The sequence below is a fragment of the Mustela nigripes genome, chromosome 9, assembly GCF_022355385.1.
Source record: "Mustela nigripes isolate SB6536 chromosome 9, MUSNIG.SB6536, whole genome shotgun sequence".
NCBI lineage: Eukaryota > Metazoa > Chordata > Mammalia > Carnivora > Mustelidae > Mustela > Mustela nigripes.
This window is the reverse complement of record NC_081565.1, coordinates 81,281,796-81,293,557: the sequence shown is the minus strand read 5'-3', so window position 1 is coordinate 81,293,557 and position 11,762 is coordinate 81,281,796. Positions and strand designations below refer to the sequence as shown.

General features: G+C 48.8%; 1 protein-coding gene and 1 long non-coding RNA gene across 9 annotated transcripts in view; one reads left to right on the top strand and one right to left on the bottom strand.

The window, feature by feature from the left end:
• Positions 1-11,762, bottom strand: part of LOC132024836 (uncharacterized) — a 154,142-nt gene that overhangs the window by 6,334 nt on the left and 136,046 nt on the right. For 3 of the 5 annotated variants that reach the window (XR_009406326.1, XR_009406323.1, XR_009406322.1), the window contains 3 exons: positions 11,310-11,405; positions 5,206-5,431; positions 4,843-4,920 (listed from right to left, as the gene is read on the bottom strand). This is a non-coding gene — a long non-coding RNA (uncharacterized LOC132024836). The remainder of the gene's footprint in view (positions 1-4,842; positions 4,921-5,205; positions 5,432-11,309; positions 11,406-11,762) is intronic. The other 2 variants (XR_009406325.1, XR_009406324.1) reach the window with 2 other exon arrangements.
• PIP5K1B (phosphatidylinositol-4-phosphate 5-kinase type 1 beta) overlaps positions 1-11,762 on the top strand; it is a 290,745-nt gene that overhangs the window by 266,263 nt on the left and 12,720 nt on the right. For all 4 annotated transcript variants that reach the window (XM_059411911.1, XM_059411909.1, XM_059411910.1 and 1 more), the window contains one exon: positions 781-898. In XM_059411911.1, the coding sequence (XP_059267894.1) occupies positions 781-898 (118 nt within the window). The remainder of the gene's footprint in view (positions 1-780; positions 899-11,762) is intronic.

Below are 11,762 nucleotides of genomic sequence, written 5' to 3'. Positions count from 1 at the left end.
GAAAAAAAAAAAAAAAAAAAAAAAAACCCAGGAATAAAAATCAGAAGTCATCCCACACTTATCTATTTTCTGACCACCTTATTTCTAGCTTTGCTGTTTAAGTAGATAAGTAATTCCTCTTTGGCAGGTGACATTGTAGTTGTTGAGAAGCAAAAGCCAATTAAAGCCCGTCACTGCCTCATTACTTTTGATCCAGAAAACGACTTGAGCCATGGTCATCGGCACACAGTGTTCTCAGAGAAGCATCCCTTGAAAGCTGATGGTTTAATAACCCAAGAAATCTGTAAAGGGATTCTGATGCACATTTAAGTTGGACAGCTGCTATAGAATTGGACGTTTTGTGCCTGAAAGGAAAAGAGAAGAGTACAGAGAGAGAAACCAGTACTGATCGTGCACAAGGTTATCTTTGTAAACCAGCAAAACATGCGTACTCTAAGTGGCAAACCCAAGCAGCAGGAACCCACTGCTGAAAGAGCTGACTGGTGGGCCTCTGGGTGACAGCCCTCCACCCTCACGAGGCCGGAGACCCACAGATCTCTTCTCAGAAGTATAAGTAAGTGTCCCATGCAGGGAAGCAGACAGGGCAATACACAGCTAGTATAACCGTATTCCTTAAACCATCTCCAGGTAGGACCGTATTGCCTCTGAACTCTCAAAATCGTTTTTTAATCCCAAAAAGCTTTCCTGAACTCCACGTCTTTATCCACAACTTGGAGGTTTCCATGGATCTTGGGCTGGGGCTGGAGGCCACGCACTCATTTCTCTTCTTTGTCTTTCCAGTAAAGGGTTACCTTCCAGTTCAACATTTACCTTGGAAGAGGGGACCATCTACTTGACTTCTGAGCCGAACGCTCTGGAAGCGCAAGACGATAATGCCTCCGTGCTGGATGTCTATTTAGTAAGTAATTTTAGTTTCTTCCCCCTTCCTTCTGGTTTACGGATGGGCCCGGGGCCACAGTTTACGCAAGACTGGGTTCTGTGAGGCCAGGCAGGCTGGGGTTTTAAAAGAAACCATGACCCTCCATCACTAGCACCATGGGGGAGATTTCCACAAGCCATGCTTTCACACAGTTCATGCAGAACATTCCACAAGAGAGTATGTAGGCTAAGAAGCTAAATCCCTCTAGGTAAGAAGAGAACAGATCCCCGAATTGTGAGGTGAAATGGGGCTTCTCCATGGTAATGTCTTCTGTGACTCCAGTGTATCTGCTGTGTGCGTAAATCTTCTGGAATTCTGTGTTACTTCCTTGGTAAATTGGTAGCTTAAGAGGCCCAGAATGGGGCTGTGGCAAGAACCAGAGGTCAGCACCAAAGAATCTTGGCCGTCTCCCTTGGTTGTCACCAACCGGGGGCATGACCTGGGCAGGCACCTCTCTGTGTGTCCCTGTTTACAAAAGGAGGGAAATAATGCCAAGCTTACGGGGCCACTTGGAGGATCAGGAATGATCGTGTCCGTGAACGCCCTTGACCGCCTGCCCAGTTGTCCCCGGTGACTTAAGTCAATTATTAGATGAGGTCTAGAAGTATGTGTGGTGGACGGACTAAGCTGTGAGAGAGAAGAAGGGGTGTTTCCCTAAAAAATCCGTCCCACGCACATTCTCCGCATCTCTGCATACCCGCACCAAAACTCACAAGAGATACCAAATGTGGATTTCAGGTTTTCTACTCTATTAAGTTGTGCCGAGCCTAAGTGTGCAAACTCCGTGTCAGGAACCCCACTGGGTATGTCTCCTGACCACACACCACCACTCCCTTCTACGCCCCAGCCCAGCCCTCTGTTCCCTCAAGCATACTCTACAGGACCTTGGTCACCAAAAATGCTGCTCGTTATCACAGAGCCCTCCAGCACCTTCTCACCTCTCCTGGAGTAAGCTCCAATGTCCTCAAGGCCCTGCATGGTCTGATCTACACTGCCACTGTTTTCTGCCCTCCTTTCCCTGCCTCTGTCTTCCTTAACCATACTGTTCCAACCACAGTGACCTTGGTATTCCTCCCATAACCAACTGTGCCTCTGCCTCAGGACCTTTGCATGTGCCTTTACTGTCTGAAAATACACCTTCTTAGCTGTCCCAAGCTTGCTCCGTTACGTCCTTCAGTCTCAGCCCAAACATCTCAGATTGGCTTTCCTTGACCCCTTATAGAGAATAGAAGCCCTCTCCCCACAACCATCCTTGTGAAAGGACTTTTTTTAAATAACCTCTGAATATCCTGGTTGTAGCACCAACAGAATTTTTTTTTCCCACTGGACAACCCTCCTCCCCACAGTGCCCCCACTTTTTAAAATAAGTTATGGTGCACTTTAAAATCCTTACAGAAGAGTTGGTTCCTCTGTACAACCAAGAAGGCAGGGAATTAAATAGGAAAAAACTTACAGTAATTTTTTGGTCCCACGGCAAATTTAAAAAACTAAATGAAATCTGATCTTCATGAGCTAAGAGTTCATGCTCCTTGTGTTTTTAAAAAAACAGATTGGCACCAACCAGGAGCATGTGACCCTCCCCAGAGGAACAGAAGATCACAGGGTAGTTAAATGGCCCTACTGATCCCAGTTACCCTATGGATTACCCCTGCTCCTTTGCTGGAAAGCTTGTCGTTAGTCATTTTGATTGCTCCTCCTTGGTATTCTCCATTTCATTTGTAAGAAAACTGCTCCTGTCCTTTTACCGGTGTCTCATTTTATGGTGCTTCTGTGCCTTTCTTGGACACGGAGAAGCCAGACTTTTCATAAAAAGTTCATGCTTCCTCCAGAAGAGCTGGGAAGAGCCCCAGTACTGACTGGCAGAGAATTGAAAGCACTTTGAGCAGCAGTTAGGAATGACGGAAGCAGGGAGTTGAGAACCGAAGGAGGCAGCGGTGGTGGTCCTCTGCCCGGCCTTCCCAGCACGGGGCTGCTCACGGTTCACAGGCATGGGAAGCCAGGGGAGTCCCACAGCAGCGCAGACAAGGCAACAGAAATTCTCACCAGGCTTGGGGAGAAAAGCTGATCGAGCCTAATCTTATTTTGTAGCTACTTACGATAAGCTATTTAGCATTTTTCCATGTTTCCTGCAAGCTGAGCAGTGTCCTAAATACTTTGTCTTAAGCCATTTAATCCCCCACAACCCGCTACGAAGCCGCCGGAGCTCCATTTTACAGAAAGGAAAGGGACACGCGTGCGATTATCCACTTGCCCCAGACCAGGCAACAAGTAACCGGTCAGAGATCAGAGCTGGGGTTCCAACCCTCCGAACCTCGCCCCAAGCCTGCTCTTAATGACCGAGCTGCGCTGCCTGCGTTAGGGATCACACTGCCTTTGCCAGACAGAAATTAGACTCAGAAGTTCAAAGCTTGGCCCAAATCACACACGGTAACATGCAGTTAAGACAGAAGAGGACACAGAGTCAGATGGGGGTGAAGAGACCTGTGTGGTGGTGTATGTGTCAATTTCGAAGGTGAAAATTCAAGAATGTTGTAAGGGGAACAGTTCGGTGCTGCTGGAGAGCACGGGGTCTTGAACAGTAACGAGGGACTACTGAGCGCCTCCCCTGTGCCTCCAGCCACTATCCCCGGGTTTGCTTTCTGGACACAAGTGGCTCCAGAACGGTGGTCTCCGTTCACACGGATAAGGACATGGAGGCTCCCTTCGGCCAGTTCTCACAGCTGGCAAAGGGCAGGGTGGAAACTGGACTCCCACTCCTGGTGCTCTTCTCCCGAAACCCAGCCCCGTGAGCACCTGTCCCTATGGCTTGGGCACTGGTTGTGTGTCCGGGTCTCCCGGCCATGTGGTTGGAATCCTGTTCCTTGTAAAGCGACACATGGACCCGATGAGGGAAGGGGCCAGGAGAGTTACGTTGGCAACAGTGTGTGTAAGCTTCTGGCTGTCAGTGCTCTAGCACCAATGTTCTCACACCTTTAATACCAGCACATCTTCCAAAGTATTGAGGATCCCACCCAAGCGTTTTTGTGTATGTGGGTTCCATCCGTCAGTACTTTTTTTTTATGAGAATATTTAATATGTACTCAATTTATGTAATCATCCATTCAGAATAACTAAATGTTAAGTAAATTTCTGTCAAAATCACTATTTTCCGGACAAAAACAAATTAAGAAAAGTGGCATTATTTAAGGTCTTTAAAATCTGTAGCATCAGGCTTAATGGAAGGGGTTGCGTCCTCGCGTCTGTTTCAATGTTAGTGTGTCGCCGCAGGGCACATCCTGTACACACACTGTATGCGCATGAGGGGCCGTGGGAATGAGAAGACAGATGACGTCTCCCTGTCAGTAATGGAGACCTCGTGGATCCCCGGGAGTCTAGTGTTTTCACGTAGCCCCATCCCTGCTGCAGAACCCAGCGCGCCATAAATTAATTCCGCAGAAGCAAGCACCTGGGTTCTGGGGCTCTCTCTGCCTCTCATTTATCCCTGATCTTGAATTGATCTCCCCTTCAGGGCCTCCGCTTTCTCATCCATAAAATGGATCCTTCAGTCGCTCTATGACCCCCTCCAGCTCTGGCCTGCTGTGGCTTCCTCTAAATGCTGTGGACTTCCACGAAGAGGAGGTTTCACCAGAGCAGCTACAGCTCTCTTCCCAGATTTTGCTGTGTCATCCCCTCTTCCTCTATCCTAAACCCGCACAGTATTTAAACATAAATTTTTTGGCAAGACATCTAGAAAGTTCTGCACCATGAACTTCTAATTCCAGGGTGTGTTTTCACGCTGGAGGTTTTTATTTTCTATTTTGCATGCTCTTCCAGTTCTGAGAGGGTGGAGCTCATTGCTGTCCCCTCACTATTGCCATGTGCCTCTCTACTGTGAAGGAGCGAACGGAAAAGATAAGCAGGAGAAAGGAAAACCTTGGTCTCACCTTCCGCTGGACCTAGAAAGAATCCTCTTCATCAAAGGCGTCCTTTCTTGAAGGGCAGTTGGAGGCTTCTGTGGGGACCTTATGGTTAGAATTGTAAGAGACATAGTTTTGTTTCTCTTGTACTCTTTTCTTCTCCTTTAAGATACAGTGTTTCTCTTCTAGTAGATATCCCCAATTCCCCAGTGCTGTTATTTGTATACTGATATAGAATACTGCCTACACCATTTAAACCAGCTAATGTTTGCACAGCAGGTAACATGCGACATTTCCCTTGAAGGGTCCACCCACGTGATACATGCATTAATGAGGTTGGCTATCCTGCTTCCTGCTGTGATTTGACGTGAAATTGAAATCATAGTTTACCTTAAAAGGCAGCTGATTGTTCCGTCACTCTTAGAAAGCACTGGGTTCAGGTTCCGTGTTCCTAGTTGTCATCCTGCCTGCTTGAAAGGCCATTCTGGAGTGTCTGGGTGGCTCCGTCAGTTAAATATCTGCCTTCTGTTCAGGTCACGATCATGGGATCAAGTCCTGCACCAGGCTTCTTGCTCAGTGGGGAGCCTGCTTCTCCCCCTGCCTGCATGAGCGGTCTCTGTCAAATAAACAAAATCTGTAAAAAGGTGAAAAGGCCATTCCCCTTCCCTCTAGAAAGTTCCAGACTGATTCATTTGCCAATACTCAAATCGAGGAGGTGGGGGAGGGGTGTGTTTCTGAAGATGATTTTATCCAGTGACCAAAGATGCGTTCTTCTGCTGAATTTGAGTTGATGGCACAAATTAGGGTATTTGAAGGAATTGAGCAGAGATGACCAGGCTGTGCAGGGCTATCATGCAGTGCTCGTAAGAGCTCGATTCGACTTTGCGAACAGTCTCGGGCATTCTAAGGCTGACGCTGTCGTTGGTACTCGAGTTCCTAGGGCAGCTTCTCTGCCTGAGGTAGAATGCAATTTTGTATCAAGGGAAAGAGGGACCCCCAACAAAACCCAGCTGAGAATTGTTACGGGGATGACTGGCAGGGAGCCGATGGGTAAGTGGGGGATAGCGTGATCGCGTTTGTCGTAACACAGAAGTTGGAAAGGCGGCTGCCGCTAAACAATGACTTTCTTTTTGTCTCAAGGTTATATACGCTTTTCTTTTTTACACTTTCCCTATTAACATCCTCTCGCTGATAGGTACTTTCATCCTGATAGGTGTCTCTGCAAGACGGCTGTTTGAAGTACCAAAATAGCTGTGGGCCAAGGAGAAGAAACAGTTAAGCCATTTCTTAGCCAGGCCTGCACTGGAGATTAAGGCTCTCCTGTGCAGCTGGTGGACAGCTTGATTATTTAATGTGTGTTGAGGGTGGCTAATAAGACTCTTTGATCACGGGATGAACGGTGGCAGAGAAGTGAAAATGATTGAATTAACAGCTTATCGTAGCATTATGTAGGAGAAAAAGAAGAAAAACACTTTAAATTAGGTCACAGGGGTCTTAGAAAACCCACTGGAACTTTCTGGCAGAAGAAGCTGCCTTTGTGGATCGGGCTCCGCTGGCATGGAGCTTAAAGACTTCTACGGAGAGTATCGGGGCCTTTAATCCCTCCTGTCTGAGCCAGATTGGATGCTGCGAGGGGTGTTGATTTGAAACGGGCAGTTCTGTTGCTTCTCAGCAGAGAGCTAGAATCCCCATCTGCCAGAGGGTTTGTGATAGATTTTAGTGAGAGCCAAGGAGGAGAGTCAAACCACTGCCTTGGGCTTGTAAGGCGTTCAACCAGAATGCGGTTTCCTTCCGCCCTAGTGGTGGCCCCAATGGTAAGAAATGGAGAGATTTCAGGAAGAGCAAAATAGGACCCTTTATCTCCAGAGGTGCTTGGCCCTCTTAAGCCACTGACCGGAGATTATGTCTAAGATGCGTGAGTGAGTCTGGCCCCGTGGTACCCACAAGTGATTCCCGCACTAACACAGGCTTTCAGAGTACGAGGCAAGCCATCCGTCCGCGATCGGAGGTCACCCCAGGATCAATTTTAAATCCAACAGTGTTAAGCCACTGTTTAAGGATTAGCTAAGGGAATCGGAGTTAGTGATGGAAGGACAGCTGGCTAGGCTAGGGTACATTTTTTGTTGTTGGCTCCTAGCTTTACAATGACTCCTGGCCTCAGAGGCCAGCTTGATGGCTGCCTTCTTCAAGGTCAGCTCTGTATGTGAGCTTGACTCAGGCTCCTGCCGATGGGGGGGGGGGGGGGGGGGGGCTCCTGGCACTGACTTCCCTCCACATCCCCAACTCCCTCCGGAATCTCCCTCCGGCTCCTGTCTTGGCTCTCAGTTTCCGTATTCTTCCTTGTCATCAGGAGCCAATGTTTACTGGTCTCCTGAGCCTTCCAACTCTTGGGAAAAAAACATTTGAGAAACAACAGTCTCTCGTGGTATGACCTTGGAGGCCCCCAGGCACTGAGCCTGCAGGAAACAAATCGCAGACTCAACATGAACCACGTTAGGAACACGTGGGAAGTCTAGGGAGAGCAAGCTTGAGTCCTACCCAGTGAATAGGGGCTCCTTGCCCCTACTGTTCGCTCCTGTGGGATCTGAGAAGGAACAGGAAAACCGGGTCGAAGGGAGAAGGTGGTAAATATTATACACTTCATTTAAAAACAAAACAAGCCTGAGTGGGGTGAACGGGAGGACTCAGGAGGGGAGATCTGAGGGCTTGGCTTCCCCTGCTTTTGTGGCTACCTGTGCTAGTTTCCTAGGGCTGCCCAGACACCAAGTCCCTGGATCCAGGCGGCTTCACCAGAACCACAGTGTCGTGGTGGTGGAGGCCGGAGGTCCGGATGCAGGTGTCTGCAAGGCCAGGCTCCATCCATCTGAAGGCGCTCGGGAGCCATCCTTCCTGGCTGCTTCCAGCCTTCGGTGACTCCGTGCAGTCCTTGGCATTCTTTGCCGTGCGGCCCTAATCTCTGCCTGTGTCTGCACATGGCGCTCGCCTCGGTGCCTTTGCGTGTTCTCCCTTCTTGTGCAACGTCAGGCAGAGCGGCCACACGCACACCCTCGCAGGAACGCGGATTTTGTCCCTGTTCCTGCTTGCGGCGGCCCCTACTGCCACCTACTGGCAGAAAGGCGCCTCTGCCCGCGGGCCAGAGGCGGTAGCGGAAGTCCTTGAATTGAAACTGTATTTTAAAAAAAAAAGAGCAAATGTGTCTCTGAAAGCTTCCTGCCCGTGGCCTTTCTCACAGACTCAGTGCTGCACGGGCCCTGAGGGGGTCAGAGGTGGCACCCTGGGACAGGCCCAGCACCCACCACCTTTCCAGCTGGACTGGAGGCTACTGGTAACAGGTGCAAAAACACCAGTGCCCTCCTCCGCTGCCCCTTAGGGGTTTAAAGAGGCCCCTTGGCAGTCTGGGGACTCAGCAGAGAAAAGGCTCTTTTTACGGGTTGAGCAGAACCTCCACCAATACAAGGTGGACAAATCCTTCACTTTGAATCTGACAGCTCGTCCCCTACAGCCTCTCAAGGCCTGGGGCGTTGTGTACTTTGAAAGAACCCCCAAGAAGGAATAGGATTAAGAATTTTAAAAATCTGTGGGGCACCTGGGTGGCTCACTGAGTTAAGCCTCTGCCTTCACCTCAGGTCATGACCTCAGCGTCCTGGGATTGAGCCCTGTGTTGGGCTCTCTGCTTAGCAGGGAGCCTGCTTTCCCCTCTCTTTCTCTGCCTGCCTCTCTGCCTACTTGTGATCTCTGTCAAATACATAAGTAAAATCTTTTTTTTTTTCATTTTTTTAATCTGAGATTTTAACTCAGAAAAAGAAAATACTTTCTAAATCCCAGTAATGGCTGCTGCATTGCTTTCCTAGGGCTGTGGTAATAAAGGACCACCACCGAGGTGGCTTAGACAACAGAAGTGTATTGTCACACAGCTCTGGAGGCCAGAAGCCAGAGAGCGAGGTGTTGGCAGGGTCGGTGCCTTCTGAGGGCCATGGGGGAAGGAGGCCTCCCCGGCGCCTCGCCTTGGCTTGGAGAGAACCGTCTTCACGCTGTGTCCTCACATGGGCTTCTCTCTGTGTGTCCAGATTTCCCCTTTGGGTAAAGACGTCCGTTGTATTGGATAAGGGCTCACCCTCGTGACCTTATTTCAACCTAATTATCTCTGTGAACATCCTACCTCCAAAGAGGGTCACATTGTGAGGTAATGGCAATTGGGACTTCAACGTAGCAATTTCAGAGAACTCTTGACTCAACCCCTAACGGCTACGGTGTCTTTTTGTAAAGAAAAGTGGTACCAGTAGAAGTGCTGAGACAGAAAGGCTTGATGGGGGTATAGCTTCTAGTTCCTACCCTCTGGACCAAGGCCAGAGCCCTGAGCTTTTTCTACTTTCCTCCTACCTGGCTGAAAGAGGATCCAGTGGTCTCATCCGGAGGCAGTGCTGCTTTTCGAATGAAACCAAGGTTATGCTCACTCCCCCAGCATTTTCCAACTGGGGCATAAGCAGGGGTCAGAGTGAATTCTGTTGTGGCCCCAAGGTTATTGGGCATATCAGGTGACAAGATAACCACTTGGATTTACAAGTAACAGAAGTCACTCGAGTACCGGAAAGTTCGCTGTAGAACTGTCAGCCCATATACATCATTGATGCCCTCAGACTTCTCTTGGGCTTTTGGAAAACACATTAATCAGGCAGAGAGCTGTGTTAAAATATCACTGCAACATTAATAGTTCAAAAAAAAATGAAGGACCATAATCTTCTATTCATTCCCATGAGACATCTACAGTGAGTGCCAACGTTTTTCACGAGTCTCTTCTCATCGGTGTAGGCGCGCGTCTTTTCATTCCAGGTTTTACCAGTTCAAGGTTTGCGGCAATTCTGCGCGGAGCAAGTCTTTCGGTGCCATTTTCCCAACAGCATTTGCTCAGTTTGTGTCTGTGTGTGACAGTCTGGTAATTTTTACAACATTTCCAACTTTTTCATTATCACCTTCATTTTAGTGATCCCTAATGGTTTGGGGAGCCACAAACCACACCCACATCCGATAACCAACTCAACATGTGTGTTCTGACTGCCCCAGCTCCTCCTCAGACCTTCCTGTTCCCTGGCACACCACAATATGCAGTAAGGCCAGTTCCTAACCCTGCAGTGGCCTCTAAATGTTCAAGAGAAAGGAAGAGTCTCATGTCTCTTTAAATCAAAAGCTAGACATGATTAAGCTTGGTGAGGAAAGCATGTTGGAAATAAAGAAGGACCAGAAGCTAGGCCTCTTGCACCCAACAGTTAGCCAAGACGGGACTGCGAAAGAAAGGCTCTTGAAGGAAATTGAAAGCCCTATTCCAGTGAATATATAAAGGGTGAGAAGGTGAAACGGCCCTATTGCTCATAGGAAGAAAGTTCTAGTGGCCTGGAAAGAAGACCAAACCTCCTGTAACAAAGCCAAAGCCTATTTCAGAGCGAGGCCCTAACTCTCTACAATTCTGTGAAGGGTGAGACGTTAGGAAGGTGAAGAGGAAAAGTCTGAAGCTAGCAGGGGTTGGTTCGTGAGTTTTACGGAAGGAAGCTGTGTCCGCGGCATGAAAGTGCCAGGCAAAGCAGCGCACGCTGACATGGGGGGCGGCAGTGATCCAGAAGATTGAGCTGAGATGGTTCCCAAAGGGGGCTACCCGGACCAACAGATAAAACAGTCTTATATCAGAAGAAGGCACCAGCTAGGACGTATGTAGCTGGAGAACTCAAAGCCTGTCCTCAAGATTCAAAGGACAGTCTGACCCTCTTGTTAGAGGCTACTGTGACTTTACGTTGAAGCTGGTGCTCACTTAGCGTTCTGAGAATCTCAGGGCCCTTAAGAATGAGGCCAGTCCTACTCCTCCAGTGCTCTGTAGAGGGAACCAACAGCACATCTGCGTCCAGCATGGTTTACTGAGTACTTCAAGTCCACTGTTGAGACCTACTGCTCAGAAAACAGTATTCTCTTCAAATATTACAGCTCACGGACAATGCACCCAGGCACCCAACAGCTCTGATGGCGATGGACAGTGAAATGAATGTTTTCATGCCTGTTAAAAAACACCCATTCCGGAGCCCATAGATCAAGGAGCCATTTTTGACGTTCAAGTCTTAAGAAATACATTCCCTACGGCTATAGCTGCCATACGTCGTGGCAGCTGATGGATCTCAGCAGAGTACCTTGAAAATGTTCTGGAAAGGATTTACCGTCCTCGGTGTCATAAAGAACATTCATGACTTATGGGAAGAGGTTCAAGTATCGACATGAAAAGAAGCTTGGAAGAAGCGGATTCCGATCCTAACAGACGTCGTGGAGAGGCTCAGACTCAGCGGAGGACGGAATGCGGGTGTGGAAGACCAGAAGTGCGGCCCGAAGGTGGGGCCCGATGGCTGCGGTCTCATGGTATGACCCGAACAGATGGGCTGTTTCTCGGGATGGAACCTATTCCTGGCGAAGCTGCTGTGGGGATGGTTGAAATGACAGCAAAGAATTTAAACTCTTACCTAAACCTCTGGCAGAGCAGCAGCAGGCGGGGTGAGGACCGACGACGATTCTGCAAGTTCTGCCGCGGGTAAGATGCTGCCCGACAGCATCGCAGCCTATGGAGAAATGATTCTTGAAAGCAAGAGTCCATCGATGCAACAAGCTTCGTTGCTCTTATTTTAAGAAATTGCTGCAGCCTCCCCAGCCTTCAGCAGCTGACACACCCTGGTCAGTCAGTAGCCCGCGACATCAAGGCAAGAACGCTCGCCAGTGAAGAGATCACAGTTTGCAAAAAGCTCAGGTGATGGTTAGCCCTTCCTTAGCAATGACAGATTTTTTTTTTTTAAAGATTTCATGCAAGTTGGTGCAGCCACTTTGGAGAACAGCGTGGAGATTCCTTAAGAAATTAAAAATAGAGCTTCCCTATGACCCTGCCATTGCACTACTGGGTATTTACCCCAAAGATACAGATG